Below are 16910 nucleotides of genomic sequence, written 5' to 3'. Positions count from 1 at the left end.
ATCTTGTAATACACATTTCGAATCAAGTACACAGTTAAAAACTAGTACACATTTTCAATAAATTATACAAGTTTGAATAAATTATACACATTTTCAATTTTGCATTATACATTTTGAATCAAGTACACATTTTGTAATACACATTTTAAATGTACGACCCTGTTTACAAATAAAGAATTTAAAAATACTTAATTAAATGATCTATTACAAATAAAGAATTTCAAAATGATATATTACAACATGTAAGTATTACATAGTCTTCATCGACCAAGTCGCGCTGGACATGTTCGCCTATCATGACCTATCTGGTGGCACTCACTACAACGAGCTGTCAAACGCCTGTCTGATATATCCATCTCATTCAGAATACGAGCCATAGATATACGACCTCGTTTTACTTCTTGCAGACGAAGTTCATTAGGCATTAAGGTCCACTGCGGATCATCCCAATAATCTTGATGCGGTATTGGATTGAACTTAGTTTCCCAAACCCTCATGTATACAGGAAGCCTATATACTGGATCAACGTACTGGAATGGATTGTCACCGCATTCAGACATTGCAGCGAGCATATGGGAACATGGATAGTGTTTTATCTCATATTTCCCACAACTGCACGTGGGTTGATTCATCCGTACAATCTGTCTATTGCGACCTCGTCCATGGCGAAAAGATGTTTGCACCTCAAATACACAGTGGGGCCTATAAGACAATATTGATACAAACTAATCAAGTTCGTGTTTTTAGGTGTAATTAACTTAACAACATAATAATAACAATTTTTTCACATTACAAACTAACCTGTCATACGATATCAACTATAAAGTATTTCCCCTTGCGATACCCTCCTCGATAGTTTTTTGCATCTCTCTAAGGTATTGGAACTCATTGCGTACATCTGTTTCAGCTTGGGCTCCCATCTCGTCAAAATATTTGACGAGCCGTCGAAATGTAAATTCAACCATAGCTGAGATAGGTAAGTTCCTTGCACCTTTCAAGACCCTGTTGAAGCACTCTGCATCATTACTGGTCAATACCCCCCAGCGATATCCACCGTCATATGCAAGGGCCCAGCCCTCAGGATTTATCTTGTGGACCCAATTGATGGCTTCTTGGTTAATAGCCTGTATCTAATCTAAGTAACCATTACACTTTCGTCGTTGACTAGCACTCCCTGCTTTCCATAGAAGTTGTTTGAGCTCCTTATTTTTGAAATGTGTGTTAAAGTTACTGCAAATATGTCGAAGGCAGTGCCGATGATATCCAACAAATTGGAGCGAGGGATTCAGCTAATGCCGCCTCACAGTAGCTAAAATACTCTCAGCTCGATCAGATATCAAAGTCACTCCCTGTCGGTCCATGACAATATGTTCCTTGATATTTTGAATGAAGAACGACCAAGACTCCAAACTCTCCTTGTCGACAACAGCGAATGCAAGCGGTAATATTTTGTCATTGGCAGTGACAATCGTTGCTACAAGCAACACACCAGTGTATTTACCGTATAAGAATATACCATCTATAGTTATAACAGGCCTACAATATCTAAAGCCATCGATGACGGGTTTGAAAGACCAGAAAACAAAGTGGAAGACGGGCATAATGGTTGTATGCCCGGTATATCTATGCTTCCATGTCACGATGGTGCCAGGATTAGATGTCTGTAATGCATGCATGAATTTAGGCAACTGCCTATATGATTCATCCCAATCACCGAATACCATTTTAATTGCATTTGCCCTTGCATGCCACGCCTTCTTGTATGATATACTATAGTTCATGGTCTTTTTTATATCTTCGATGACATTCTTAATTGGCATATCAGGTTCATTCTGCATACGACAATCAAATATGAGTTGGATTATCTGGGTGTGAACACTATAAACAAACAAATATGTATATGTAAACATTTATTTTTTATACTAACCGCAACTTGTCCCAAAATATGAGAAGCAATGTAACTGGAGCTAATATTAGTGTGGTCCCTGTTCATTCGTGGGTGTAAACAATGGTGAGGACCCCTGTATTGCTTTATTTCAAAAAGACCATGTTTCTTACTAAGAGATGCACGCAACCACCAACTGTAGTCGTGCTTGTAAGCAGACACCCAAAGGTCTCGCTCGGAGGTTACGACCTTATACTCTCGATTATTTGTTGCATGGTACAATTTCACAATATGTAGAAGTTGCTTCTTATCAACAAAAACCATTCCTTTGTCCAACTCTGGATTTTTAGCACTCCAGATCCGGTTACGGGGAACGACATCACGGGTACTAATGTCAAAATCACCGCCCATGTGAATGTTGTCATAGAAAGGGATTTCAACTCTAGGTGGAACGGGGGCATTTTCAGGGTTAACGAGAGCCTGGGCGTCATATTCATCATCATCACCATCATCTGATCCAATTAATAAATTTTCTTCATCACACATTTCATTGTCATCATCGTTTAGGGCGACATCATGACCGTACATGTCACTATCAGCAAACTGCACCTCGTTCACTGTTTCAGCCATATTACCGGCAACTTCAACCGAAGTGGTATGATGGCTGCATGTGGGCACATCTTGTGTGTTATTGTCAAATTCATAATCATATCCACCACGTGAACTTGATTCTACACCATGGCCCTCAAATGACTGTTGTGTGTAGCACAGTGGATAACATTGATCTGATTCATACATAGGAGATTGAAACGCTGTTGTGTCAATCTCATGCGTCAGCAATGTAGTGAACGGACGAGAATCCATCTGTGTCATGTTCGGGATATTGTGTACAACCTCTCTATCAATGTAGACTTCCAAACAATTTGGTGCTTCAAAACTTGCACCGATACTTAATACGGTGTTCAACGCCTTATCGTCATTGATCGGTAATATCTTGTATTTGTTGTGTGCTTGCCACTGGCAATAAGAATATCTACATTTGAAAGTCAATCGGACACTTTCCTCGTAACTTGCTACATTTGACGTAAACATCTCCTCTAAATTGCTAAGCGTGGTACCAATTTGCACCGCATATATCCCTTTTGGCTCAGCATCATATGATACGCCTTCATCGGGATCTCGAATTATGTTTCCCCCCAGTAGAAAATAATTGGAACAGTCTCCATATACTTGCTTCAATTAAGACAAAAAATATTAAAATAGCAACAATATGCTTATATCTCCTTGTACTTGTAAAAGAATTATATGAATTTTAACTCATTCAATTACAATTACTTGTGATGCAAAAACTTTATTTAAGTAATCAGCAATTGTAATCCAACAATCATTATTGATTTTTTAATTAAGATATGAGTTAAAATAATGATAATACTTTAGATTTTTTAGCTTTTTAAGAAACAAATCTTACAACCCATACAAAATTAACATATGAGTTAAAAATGATTAAAAATTATAAAGTAACAACATTTGTAATCATTAAATAAATATAATTGATGTAAGTTGATTTAGGTAATTGATAAATTATAAATCTAAGTAATTTACATAAACTTATGAGTATAAGTTGTTAATCTTGTTACTTTGAGTGTAGGTAAACTTATGAGTGTAGGAAAATCCAACAATCTTATGAGGTAGGTAAACTTATGAGTGTAGGTAAACCTAACTTTACATCAAAGTAACAACCTACATCAAAGTAACAATATTTCTAATTTACCTAAATTTCTAATCATTACATAAATTATGAGTGTAGGTTGTGACTTTATATAAATTATAAAGTGTTGGTAAATTTGATTTATACATAAAGAAATTTGATTTATACATATTCGTGACCACGCTTGTAAGTAAAATATGTAAAAACGTGTTTTCAAAACACATTTTGAACAAAAATTCAAAACCAGCACTCACTCTTCTTTGTCACAGACACTCACACTCACTCTCTCTATCTCTCTCTCTCTGACACACACCCCCACAACACTCACCCTCACATCAAACACATATAATTTTTAATATATATAAATTTTATTTTATAAAATTCAGAACAATTAATTTTTTTTTAATTTAATTTTTCTTTTGAAATAATTTATTTTTCCAATTAATTTTATTTTTTTTCCAATTAATTTTTTTTTCAAAGGTGGGGGAATAACTGCCATAAACATAAACCTCAGGGGTGTTAGTGTAATTTACCTAAATAAAAAAATTACATTTTTAAAATTAAAGTAAAAAAAATAATCATTTTATATAGTCGATTATTATTTGCTATTATCAATTATTATTATATATATTTAATATTGGTCTGAATTTTACAAAATAAAATTTATATATATTAAAAATTATATATGTTTGATGTGAGTGTGAGTGTTGTGGGTGTGTGTGTCAGAGAGAGGGATAGAGAGAGTGCTTGTGAGTGTCTGTGAGAAACAAGAATGAGTGCTAGTTTTGAATTTTTTGTTGAATTTTTACATTTTGCTTAGAAGTGGTTATTATCCACGGGTCAACAGTAAAACCGTGGTTTGCAACCATGTTTTCTGAAGATAGAAACAATTACTTAACAAAAGCATGGTTATGTATAAATCAAATTTTCTTAATCAGATTTACTTTAAAAAAATAATTACTTAAAAATTTATGTATAAATAAAATTTCCTTAAAAGCGTGGTTTGTAACCACGTTTTGTTAATTAAAAGCGTGGATTGTACCACGCTTTTAAGATTTTACAAATTGTCCGTGGGAGGGCCACAAAAACGGTGAAAGCGTAGTTTGTTTCCGCATTTTAGCTTAGTTTAGGAATTCTGTCCAAACTAAGCCTACTTTGGGAAGTAAATTACTATTTTGCCTTAATTTGGGAAAAATCCCTAATTTGGGCAATGATTTAATCGTACGCATGTAAATGGTAACAATTTAAAAAACACTTATTTTCAGGATATTTTGATAAATCTTGATCTATCCAGACATTAGTATTTCGATAAACTAGACAGATATATCAATAATTTTGAATATGAAGACATTATGAAGATTCTTCTTTTATTTTTCTGTTCATATAATTTTATAGTATAATTTGTATCAAGTATTGTATTTATTCAGTGCGATTGGACAAAATTGGACAAGTCATACAAAAATCTTAAATCATAGTGTAACTTTTTCTATGAAATTATTATTTTTTTCATTGAGTTGAAATAACTCGACTGATTTTGTATGACTTGTTCTTAATTTTTATTTCAAACATTGTTCACGTAATTTTTTAAAATTGGTGGTCCAATTAGTGAGATTTATTGACAATTAAAGAGAAGTTATTTTTATTTGCTCAAGCTTTTGCCAATAGGGACCTTAATGACAAAGTTATTTGATAGGTTATTTCCTATGAGATTATTCCCTAACTTAGGGAAATAAATTCATACGAAATAACATATGAAATAACTTAGGGAAATAACGTAAGAAATAACATAAATAAAAAATTAATGTGCTCTCATAATTTTAAGCAATATAAAAAACATAACAAAAAAATTGTCGACCTGAATCGAGTCAAACTTGAGTTTCATTAATATTAATGAGCTGTCATTATGTGTTAAAAATTAGGTATGCTCCTTTCAGATCTCAAGTTGAACTCTCAGTATGTGTCATGTTTATAGGTATTAATTGAGATTTGTCGGATCTACGTGGAAGGGACGTTTGGTGTGGATTGTAAGATTAGTCGATAAATACGTAAAATGATTCAGACATCCGACTATCATAAAAAGTTAAAACTTAATTGAATAAACATAATGCAGACGCATATAGAATAAGTCAATTGGATAATTCAAGTAGGTAAAAATTATCGAGAATGACTCATTTTAGAAATCAAATATTTTAATTTTTTCAAACATAATTCTTAAACAATTTTTTTTTTTTTTTATTTTTATATCAAATGTTTTGATAATAGCATTTTCTATGACGACTTGAAAGGCCTCTTTTGGCAAAGAGGTAAAAAGTAATTTTTTTACTTCTAATTTTTTGTGGATCAAATTTTTTGACCTCTAATGTTTATCAATTTTTTTGTGGATCACTTCTAAAAATTCATTTATTTATATCAAATTTTTTGACTTCTAATGTTTTGGTAATTTTTTGGGAAAGAGGTAAAAAGGCATTTTCAGTATTTTTTTACACGCTTTTCCAAAAAAAAAAAATTATAAAATACAAAAAATTAGCTTTTAACTTATTTCCTAAAACAACCCAAAAAATTGTTTCTACTAGTTATAGTGGCCTAATGATAAAGCTGAAGAGATAAGCGAAAGAATAACAAGATTTAACCATATCGACAGAACTAAGAAGCAATTAGAAATTATATTTTCAATTCAAAAAATATAGACAGGATTCACAATTTAAAATTCAAAAACCTAATTTGTAAAAAAATAGATAGGATTCACAATTCACAATGCAATAAATATAGACAGAATTCATAATTCAAAACCCAAATTCCTGAAACCATAACCCTAATTTCTGATTTCACAATTGAAAACCCTATAAAATATATTTGTAATTCACAATCACAAGAACGTCGTCGACGACCATCTTGGGTTTCACTCAGACTATTCGCGGCGAAAGACACGGCCACCCTCTCATAACTGAAAATTTTCTCCCCTTGCCTTTAATTTTCTCTTCATTTTCTTTTGACTGAACTTACTTTTCTTTTATGCCAAACATCCCCCTTATACTTTCCATAATAGAGAAAGAAAAAATGATTTAATGATCAGTTGGATCTATGGACTCGGGATAATTAGTACTAGACTAACCATGACAACTTTAAACATAGTTCCTTGTAATTCAATTTTGTATGACACTGATATATATTATATGATTCTATTTTTTTTTTAATATATTGTAAATATTGTTAGGTTGTGATTAATTTATTGGAATGAAAATAAAAGGGAATGGCATGATTATTCCTTAAATATGTTTTGATTAAAAAGAAAATTTTGTGGAAAGTGAAAGTGAAAGTGAAAGAAAAAAAAAAAAAAATTTGGAAATTTTGAAAGAAAGGGATAGAAAATTTTGAAATTTTAATTATAGATAATTTTTATATAGACAAAATTAAATTTTCTTGTGTTTTGTCATGTTTTTTTCCAATAAATTATAAAGTTAGTTACGATAATAATATACAAGAAAATTATTATTATTATTATAGATAATTATTTATTGATTATGTAAAAATTATTTGTTCCTAAAAAAAATCATATAACATTATTAAAAAAATTTAACTTATCATAAATTTCTTAAACCCTAATTTCTGAAACCATAACCCTCATTTCTGATTTCACAATTTAAAACCCTAACTTTAATTGAAAAATGATTTCACATTCATCAATTCAAAACCCTAACCCTAATTGAAAAATGATTTCACATTCATCAATTCAAAACCCTAATTCAAAACCAAAACTCTCATTTCTGATTTCACATTCAATAAAAAACCATAACCCTCATTTTCTCATTTCAAACATAATATTTAAAATTTTCTAAACAGATTCAACATTCAACAGATTTCACATTCAACAGATGTCACATTGAACATAAATCTGATTTCACATTCAATAGAAATCTGATTTCACATTCAACAGATTTCACAATTATAAACAGATTTAAGATAAATATAAACCATTCAACATTCACATTCAACAGATTTCTAAACAGATTTCACAAATATAAACCCTAACCCTAATTTAAGATTTAAGATTTCATATTCAACAGATTTCACAATTATAAACAGATTTAAGATAAATATAAACCATTCAACATTCACATTCAACTGATTTCTAAACAGTTTTCACAAATATAAACCCTAACCCTAACCCTAACCCTAATTTAAGATTTAAGATTTCACATTCAACAGATTTCTAAACAGATTTCACAAATATAAACCCTAACCCTAATTTATTATTTCTGATTTCACAACATTTTCACATTCATGAACCCTATTCTACCAACATTATACCCACATTCATGAACCCTAACCCTAATTTATTCACATTTGCACAAACACAAAAAACGCATTGAAGTAGATGACAGAAGCCATACCAACGAGAGAGAGGTATCGACAGTACTGAGAAGCAGAGGGAGCTCGAGCACAGAGACAGAGAGAGAGCAGTAAGAGCGAGAGAGAGAGAGAGAGTAGTAAGAGCGAAAGAGAGACAACAGGGAGCGAGAGAGTGAAACTGTAACAAGCGTGAATGCAAAACACGGGGCTAGGGAGATTATATATAAGTTTTAAAAGCGTGGTTGTGAACCACGATTTCATTTAATGAAAAAAATTTTTGCCAAAAAACATGGTTCAGAACAGCGATTTCAGAAGAAATTTTTTTTTTTGATAAAAGCGTGGTTCAGAACAACGATTTCAGAAGAAAAAAAATGAATTAAAAGCGCCTTTTGTAGCTGCGCTTTCTTAATCAAAAGCGCATTTTGTAACCACGCTTTTAAGACTTCCCAATTTTCACGCGAGACAGGCGCACACATGTTGAAAGCGTGATTGTGAACCACGTTTTAGCCTATTTTGAGAATTCTTTCAAAACTAGGCTTAGTTTGGGAATTGAATTAGTATTTTGGCTTATTTAGGGAAATGCCCCGAAAGAATTCGCCGGGAGAGTATTAAATAAAATTATATTTAGGCTAAGTTTGGGAAGTTGAAAATAATCTATTTTTTTTATCTTTTTATCTTTTTTTCATCACATTATCTTTCTATTTTTTTGTACATTTTTTTGTAAAAAGAAAAAAAATGCACTTATATAGGTTATCCCAAACAACCCATTATTTTGATAATAGTTATTAATGTAAAAATTATAAAATTATAATCTTATAAAAGAAATATAAAATATTAAAATAAATAAAATTATGATTTTTACTTAATAAAAAATATAAAACATTAAATATTAATGTTCAAAAAAAATACTTAACATGTAAAAGTAAAAAAATAAAAAATAACTCTCCCACCACTATCTTAATCCCCTCTCCATGGCTAATCCTAATATGGATGTCCATCTCAATCCCCACTTCATCTCTCAAAATAAAGGGTTTTTTATTGGCCGGTCCTACTTTTTATAGTTATTCCATTCTTAGTCCTGAATATTGATGTTGTGCACCAATAGGTACTGGAGTCTTTTTTTTGTACCTGTTTTACCCCTGTTTTGTTTTCCCCTGTTTTGGCACGTTTCTATTTGATTTTTGCCATCAAAATACTGTAATGTGAGTTTGGGTTTGGGTTTGTGATTTGGATTTTTATGGAATTTCGCGATTTGTTAATGCATTATTGTGGAGCTTCGTAATTTGTGATTTCGCGCTTGGTGTATATTTGGATTTTGCGATTTGTGATCTCATGGAGGGAGCTCGATTTGTGATTTGTGATTTGCGTTTTGCTTTTTATAAATCTGTGAATCTTCGTGTTTTGTGATTTCGCGTTTGGTGTATAGTTAGATTTTGTGATTTGCGATTTTGTGGATAGAGCTCAACTGGTATGTTTGATTTTGATTTCAATTTCAATGTTTTGGTGTTTTTTAGTTTGAGTTTGTGATTTGGATTTTGTTTATGATATTGTTGTTATTCTATTATTTCTGCGATTGAATTTGTATTTTTATCATGATATTGAAAACTTTGAGATATGTACATGTAATGAATATTAGATTTTTTTTTTTCGTTACAAAATTGTTTTGGTTGAACACAGGTGTTGATATGTGATTTTCTACAGTGATAATTTTATCACTGAGTAGTTTGGGGGTATTGTTGGATTAACTTTTTCAACACTGATAAATTTATCAGCGAGTATAGGAATATGAGATGAAAAAGTTGCATAGTATAATGGTAAGATTCAAATCGAGTTACCATGCCCAATAAGTGTAAGCCTTATTCATTGTTCATGCTCTTGGTCTTAGGTAGTGTTAATTGTTAAATTTATCATTGTTGATTTTTGGATGTGTTTGAGTTGGTTGATAATTCTATCACTGTATTAGATTTTGCTCTAGGTTGTTTGAGTTGTTTGCTAAAATATAATTGTTGCTTGTTGCAAGATTTATGGTGCTGAAATTTTTTTTGTTTCTTATGTGCAAATTTAGAGGTGTGACATTGGTTATCAAGTATAATGATGGATTTAATTTCAAGGATTTAGTATATAAATTGTGTGCAAAGTGGAGTGAGTTAGTTAGTAGTTCTTTGAATATATCGTATTCAATGCTCGTACATTCTTATTATGGTCTATAAAGTGAAGAGGATTTGGAGGTTATGGTTGGACTCGCACTTTCTTGTGATATTCATCGTATTGATGTTTTTGTTAAGTGTTGTTCTTTGGGTGAAAGTTATATGATTTGTGATGGTGAAGCTGGTAGTAGCAATAGTGTTGTTTGTGAAACTGATATTTTGCCTTCATTTTATTCAAATCAACGGAAACCTTTGCTCTTCGATAGGTGGGTTAATTGTATAAAAGGAGTGGGTCAAAGGTTTGCTCAAGGAGTTGTTGAATTTCGAGATGCGTTGTCAAAGTATTCTATTCATTCTAGTTTTGATTTTGATTTTGTTAAGAATGACAAGGATCGTGTCACTATTCATTGTAAGAGAAGGGCTGATTTGGGATGTTTATGGAGCATGCATGCTAGAGTGAAAAATTCTAATAAAGCTCTTGTTATTAAACAATTTGATGATGTTCATACGTGTGGATCTTCTTTTCGTACAATTAAACATACTAGGATGACTTCGAGTATAATTGGTGGGCTAATTTCAAGTGAGATTCGTAATAAGGCTTTGACATCAGTTAGTGAGGTGGTTTGTGATTTCAAGGACTATTATGGAATATAAGTTTCTTATCGGAGAGCTTGGATGGGTGTTGAAAAAACAAGGGATGTTGTTTTTGGTGACTATTCATCTTCATTTGACGATCTTTGTTAGTATGTTGATACCGCTAATGATTGTAATCCGGGGAGTGTTTTTGATATGAAATTTGATATTGATAGTAAAGGAAGACATTTCAAATGCTTGTTTTTCGCTTTTGAGGCATGTATTTATGGTTTCAAGTATTATCGGCCTATGTTGATGCTTGATAAAACTTTCTTGAAAGGAAGACACAAAGGTTGTTTATTGGCTGCTACGAAAAAAGACAGTAACCAAGGTATATTCTGTGTCTATTTGTTATTATTATTAAAACAATGATAATTTTATCATTTTTGTTACTGGAGAGTCTTGATTATTGAGTATGATCAATCAATTAGTGATAAATTTATGCTGTATACTTTTGTATGCTGTATACTTGTGTTAAATTTTTATATTTATACAGTGATAAATTTATTATGCTTTGATTCTATATGTTGTATGTTTTTATTGAATTGTTGTAGTAATACAGTGATAAAGTTATCTATGGTTAGTACTATATGTTATATACTTTGTGTTTTGCTTTTGTTTTGTAATCTTTTTTATTTGTTACAAATAATGTGTATATATTTTGTTTGAAGGTTTATATCCATTATGTTTTGTCATTGTTGATAGTGAACATTATGACAATTGGCATTGGTTCTTGTCAAAGTTATTTGTTATTTTGACTCCGGAAAGGGATATTACGTTTGTTATTGATCGACATGGCGGTTTGCTGAAAGCTTTAGCTAAGGTCTTTTCGTTTTCTTCTCATTCTTTTTGTCCAATGCATTTGAAAACAAACTTGAAGACTTATTTGTCAGTGAAGAGTCGCAAATCTAAAGAGTATTTGCTCACTCCTTTTAGTAGATGTGCATATGCTCCTATTATTGAGTTGTTTAATGAGCTATTTGAAGAATTTAAGGGTCATTGTGGTCGTAATGTTCAAAAGTTTCTTGAGGATTTGCCTAATGAGTGTTGGTGTAATGCTTATTTTCAAGGCAAGAGGTATGGTGAAATGTGTACAAATGCTGCAGAATCTTTTAATTCATGGATTAGAGATAAGCACCATTTGTTTTCAACTAATCTTGTTGATGCTATATGGGTGAAACGAATGGAGCAATTTTCAAAAAGGTGAGAAGTTGGAAATAAGTGGAATTGTATTGTTTGTCCTTTTGCAGAGAAAAAGTTGGAAGAAGCTTTTAATGATACAAATGCATGGATAGTTAAGAAATGTAGCGATGATATTCATGAAATCCAATTGGATATTCAGTTATGGTTGATATTGGGAAACAGTCTTGTTCTTGTCGATTGTTGGAAATTGATTCTTTTCCTTGCAAACATGATTTTTATGCTATAAAGACGAGTGAGAAGGATCTGAATTGTTTTCTTGATGATTACTACCATGTTCGTAGTTATTGTGATTCTTATTCGCATTCTATCTATCCAGTTCCAAGTATGTGGAAGCCAAATGTAGTTCTTGATGATGATGTTATTTTACCTCTTCTTTGTAAGAAACCAGTTGGACGTCCAAGAACAGAGAGAATACCTTCGAAGGGCTGATCAAGAGAATTAGGTGCAGTAGGTGTGGAAAGATGGGAACTCATAATCGAAAGACATATAAAGAAGCTTTCTTTAGTTGTATTGATTTTAATTGAATTACTTTTGTTGAGAGTTGAGAGGTGTTACTTGCATTGAATGTTTGAGTATTTTTTGAAAGATACATCATTTCAGTAGTTGCATTGGATGATTGAGGAATTTTTGAACGGAAATTATATTTTTTGTTGATATTTTTACAAGATTAAGTTTTACAGATTTATATTTTTTGATTTTGGTTAAATGTAGTTGATGTTTTTGGTGTTTTATACAGTGATAAATTTATCCCTGGTTGGTTTGAATGAGTTGGTGGATTATGTTTTTTTAAGAGTGATAAATTTACTATTGTCTGAAGGAAATAATCAAACATTAATGGGGTTGCTGAATTTTGTTATTTTTAAAAATGATAAATTTATAACTGACTGTATGGAAAGAGTTGATGGTTTATTACATTTATATCAGTGGTTGATAAATTTATCATTGTCATATCCAACCAAATGTTCTTTTTTACAGTGATAAATTTATCAGTGGCTTAAACTCAAGAAAAATCAATTGTAGGTAGTTTGGGACTAAGTTTCCCAATCTGTGCTACATTACTGCCACTATGCAATTAACTATCAGTGGGATCCTTGAAGCAAAATATTTCGAGTTTACAATTTATTTTCAGATTAAATTGTTCAAAATTTCAGTCTAAGAAATGCTTTAGATGCAATAGTTTATCATCAGGTTTTGAATAAGATCATATTTTTTCATAAATAATTGGTTCTTAGAGTTAAATGTTAAAATGTATGTATGGTTTGTTTTTTTGGATTTACTGTTAGAACTTTATCTCCACTCCATATACCCAGAATGGCATGTTCTTACATTAATTCCCAAACTTGAAAATATCTACAAATTGCAACAGTGTTTTAATTCTCAATTTGGACAATGTAATAGTATTTGTGTTTTAATTTTCAATTTAGATAAATTGTTTATTATTTTTTATATTGTTTTGTTTACTTGAATTAGGGAAAAAGAATGAGAGAGAGAGTGAGAGTTGCTGATTTTTGTTAGTTTGAACAGCGATAAATTTATCAGTGTAAAAAAAATGTCATGTTAGTAAATAAAGGGATTCAAACTTGCTATTAAGCATAAAGTAAGACTGATATCAAAGCCAGATCTGGTAAAAATATAGCTAAAAAAGACTGAATTTTCATTTAGTGTATTGTTTGTAATTTTAACATTGTAACGACCAAGCATTATAATATTTATTGAAGTAAAGTACGAATCAAAATGATCAAAATATAGATAACACTGTAACAACCAAACAAGTCAAATGTATGAAGTATTCACATTCTAACAACTAAATGAATTAATGTTTCCTTTTTATTACACTGTAACAAACAAACAAGCAAAATGTTTTCTTTTCTTCCAAATCTGTTGATTAGTGTAACAAACAAACAAGCAAAATGTTTACTTTTCTTCCAGATCTGTTGATTATTGCGGAGGCAAGTTATCAATGTTTTCATCAACTATTTATTGTTGAGCAGTTTGTTGTTCAGTCAAGAAGATAGTTAATATATCGGCTCTCAATTGATTGCATTCTTCTTTGAAAAAAGTAGACATTATGTTGTTGCTGAAAACATATTGTCTCATGATATAGCAAACAATGATTCCACAATCAAGCCTGCAAAAACATTTTGAAAACAAAATATTATAATTTGGTTTCGTTGCATTTTTTTTTTATAGGAGTGTTTTGTTATTGATCAACTTACGAAGTGTCTTCTTATTGTGGACTGTTGATAACTCTCTCTGAATTAGGAAAATTAAGCAAATCTATCATTGTTATAACAATTTTTATCACTAAATTAGGCAAAGTAAGGAAATTCGTCATTGTATAGCAAATGTTATCACTTAATTAGGAAAATTAAGCAAATCTATCATTCTTATTGCAAATTTTATCACTGAATTAGGCAGAGTAAGCAAATTTGTCATTGTATAGCAAATTTTATCACTGAATTAGCAAAAGTAAACAAATCCATTATTGTATGGCAAATGAACAGGAAGATATGATTATTATGAAGTTGAATATCACTAATAAATTAATACTGTATGATACACATTGAAAATAGTTTCAAGTTGAATTTTATCACTTAATTATAGTTATGAAAGAAGAAGGGAATCAAATCCATCATTATAACAAATTTTATCACTCAATTAAGAAAATTAAGCAAATCTATCATTCTTATAGCAAATTTTCTCACTGAATTGGGCAAAATAAGCAAATTTGTTATTGTATAGCAAATGAACATGAAGATGTGATTATTATGAAGTTGAATATCACTTAATTATAGTTATAAAAGAAGAACGGAAGATGAATACGACTCACGTTTAATTCGCATGTTTGTTGAAAAAGAAGGGAAACAAATCCATCATTATAACAACTTTTATCACTCAATTAGGAAAATTAAGCAAATTTATCATTCTTATAGCAAATTTTGTCACTGATTTGGGCAAAGTAAGCAAATCTGGCATTATATAGCAAATTTTATCACTGGATTAGCAAAAGTAAGCAAATCTATCATTGTATAGGAAATGAACATGAAGATGTGATTATTATGAAGTTAAATATCGCTCATATATTAATACTGTATGGTACAAATTGAAAATAGCTTCAAGTCGAATTGTATCACTCAATTATAGTTATGAGAGATGGAGGGAGGCAACTCTATCATTATAACAAATTTTATCACTCAATTAGGAAAATTAAGCAAATCTATTATTCTTATAGCAAATTTTATCACTGAATTGGGCAAAGTAAGCAAATCTGTCATTGTATATCAAATTTTATCATTGAATTAGCAAAAGTAAGCAAATCCATCATTGTATAGCAAATGAACATGAGATGTGATTATTATGAAATTGAATATCACTCATAAATTAATACTGTATAATACACATTGAAAATAGCTTCAAGTCAAATTTTATTACTCAATTATAGTTATGAAATAAGAAGGGAAGCAAATCCATAGTTATGAAATAAAAAGAGAAGCAAATCCATCATTATAACAAATTTTATCACTCAATTAGAAAAATTAAGCAAACCTATCATTCTTACAGCAAATTTCCTCACTGAATTGGGCAAAGTAAGCAAATCTGTTATTGTATATCAAATTTTATCTCTGAATTAGCAAAAATAAGCAAATCCATCATTGTATAGCAAATGAACATGAAGATGTGATTATTATGAAGTTGAATATCAATCATAAATTAATACTGTTTGATACACATTGAAAATAGCTTCAAGTCGAATTTTATAACTCAATTATAGTTATGAAAGAAGAAGGGAATCAAATCCATTATTATAACAAATTTTATTATTCAATTAAGAAAATTAAGCAAATCTATCATTCTTATAGCAAATTTTCTCACTGAATTGGGCAAAATATGCAAATCTATTATTGTAAAGCAAATGAAGATGTGATTATTATGAAGTTGAATATCACTTAATTATAATTATAAAAGAAGAACGGAAGATGAATACGACTCACGTTTGATTCGCATGTTTGTTGAAGACAAACTAAACAGGAAATATAGATCGAAACGGTGGAAGATTTGCTGGGGATCTGTTCAGAATCAGAATATAGATCGAAACAAAGGTGATTTCTTTGGAAACGATGAGAGATTTAGGAAAAATCTCTTCATTTGTTTCGATTTCCAAATCGCAAATTGCCTCAGAATAGTTTCAAAATCAGAACAATTGAGAAGGAGCGTGTGTGTCACGCGCACAAGGGAGAGCCTGTGATATCTTCTTTGCTTCACACATGTGGTGTGACATTGAGAGGTAAAATTGGAAACTGAAATAGGGTAGGACTTAATGGGTATTAATTTGTTTCAATGGGACAGGCTGGTAAGTCCCCCCAAAATAAACACAACATCAGTGGATCTTACCTCTATCTCAATCTCAGTCCATCCTTTATCTCCCAAAATAAATAGGGCCCTAGGCCCCAAAATTTTATTGGTTTATTATGAAAAGGTTTATAAAAAATAAAAAAATAATGTAATTTAAATAAGTTAATAAATTACTTTTTTTCCATCTTTACTAAAGGGTAATTTGGGAAACTAGTTAAAATCTAACTTTTAACTTTAATCTATTTTAGGTCACATCACTTATTACAGTTTTTACATACAAAAGACAAAAAAGTCAAAAAATCAACTTTTAACAACTTTCTAAATCACTCCTAAAATAGTCAAAAAGTCAACCCACATTCCAAATGAAGGCTAACAAATTTACTGGTGATTAGTTAGTATTCCCGGAGTATGGACATGTAGTGCTATATAAGGTTTTGATTGCTAGAAAGGGATAGGGACTCACGATTTATGTTAGGAATAAAAGAACAATATATAATTAAGTAATTAGTAATTGGTTTATAGTATGATGACCATGTGATGTTTCAAAATTATTTAATGATTTTCCCAAATTTACTATATCATAAATCTTAAAAATTAATGCAATTTTGATAGTTTTTTTTAATTATTTTTT

The 16910-nt window shown here is 30.6% G+C and overlaps 1 protein-coding gene across 1 annotated transcript; it reads left to right on the top strand.

Moving 5' to 3' along the window:
* Window positions 1-10174: 10174 nt before the first annotated feature.
* LOC114297988 (uncharacterized) lies at window positions 10175-11930 on the top strand. Its single transcript, XM_082872259.1, has 3 exons — window positions 10175-10708; window positions 10835-11054; window positions 11395-11930. Exons 1-3 carry the CDS (start codon window positions 10175-10177, stop codon window positions 11928-11930), a joined length of 1290 nt encoding a protein of 429 aa, XP_082728385.1.
* The last annotated feature ends 4980 nt before the right edge of the window (window positions 11931-16910 follow it).

Source organism: Camellia sinensis, chromosome 5, assembly GCF_055761805.1.
Source record: "Camellia sinensis isolate YWXY chromosome 5, ASM5576180v1, whole genome shotgun sequence".
Lineage (NCBI taxonomy): Eukaryota > Viridiplantae > Streptophyta > Magnoliopsida > Ericales > Theaceae > Camellia > Camellia sinensis.
The sequence above is the reverse complement of the archived record's forward strand: the minus strand, read 5'-3'. Positions and strand labels throughout refer to the sequence as shown.

Coding starts and splice junctions, on each gene's coding strand:
- LOC114297988 (XM_082872259.1), top strand. CDS start 10,175: ATGGTTGGACTCGCACTTTCTTGTGATATTCATCGTATTGATGTTTTT. Junction 10,709..10,834: donor CTTTGACATCAGTTAGTGAG/GTGGTTTGTGAT, acceptor GATCTTTGTTAG/TATGTTGATACCGCTAATGA. Junction 11,055..11,394: donor GAAAAAAGACAGTAACCAAG/GTATATTCTGTG, acceptor TTTTGTTTGAAG/GTTTATATCCATTATGTTTT.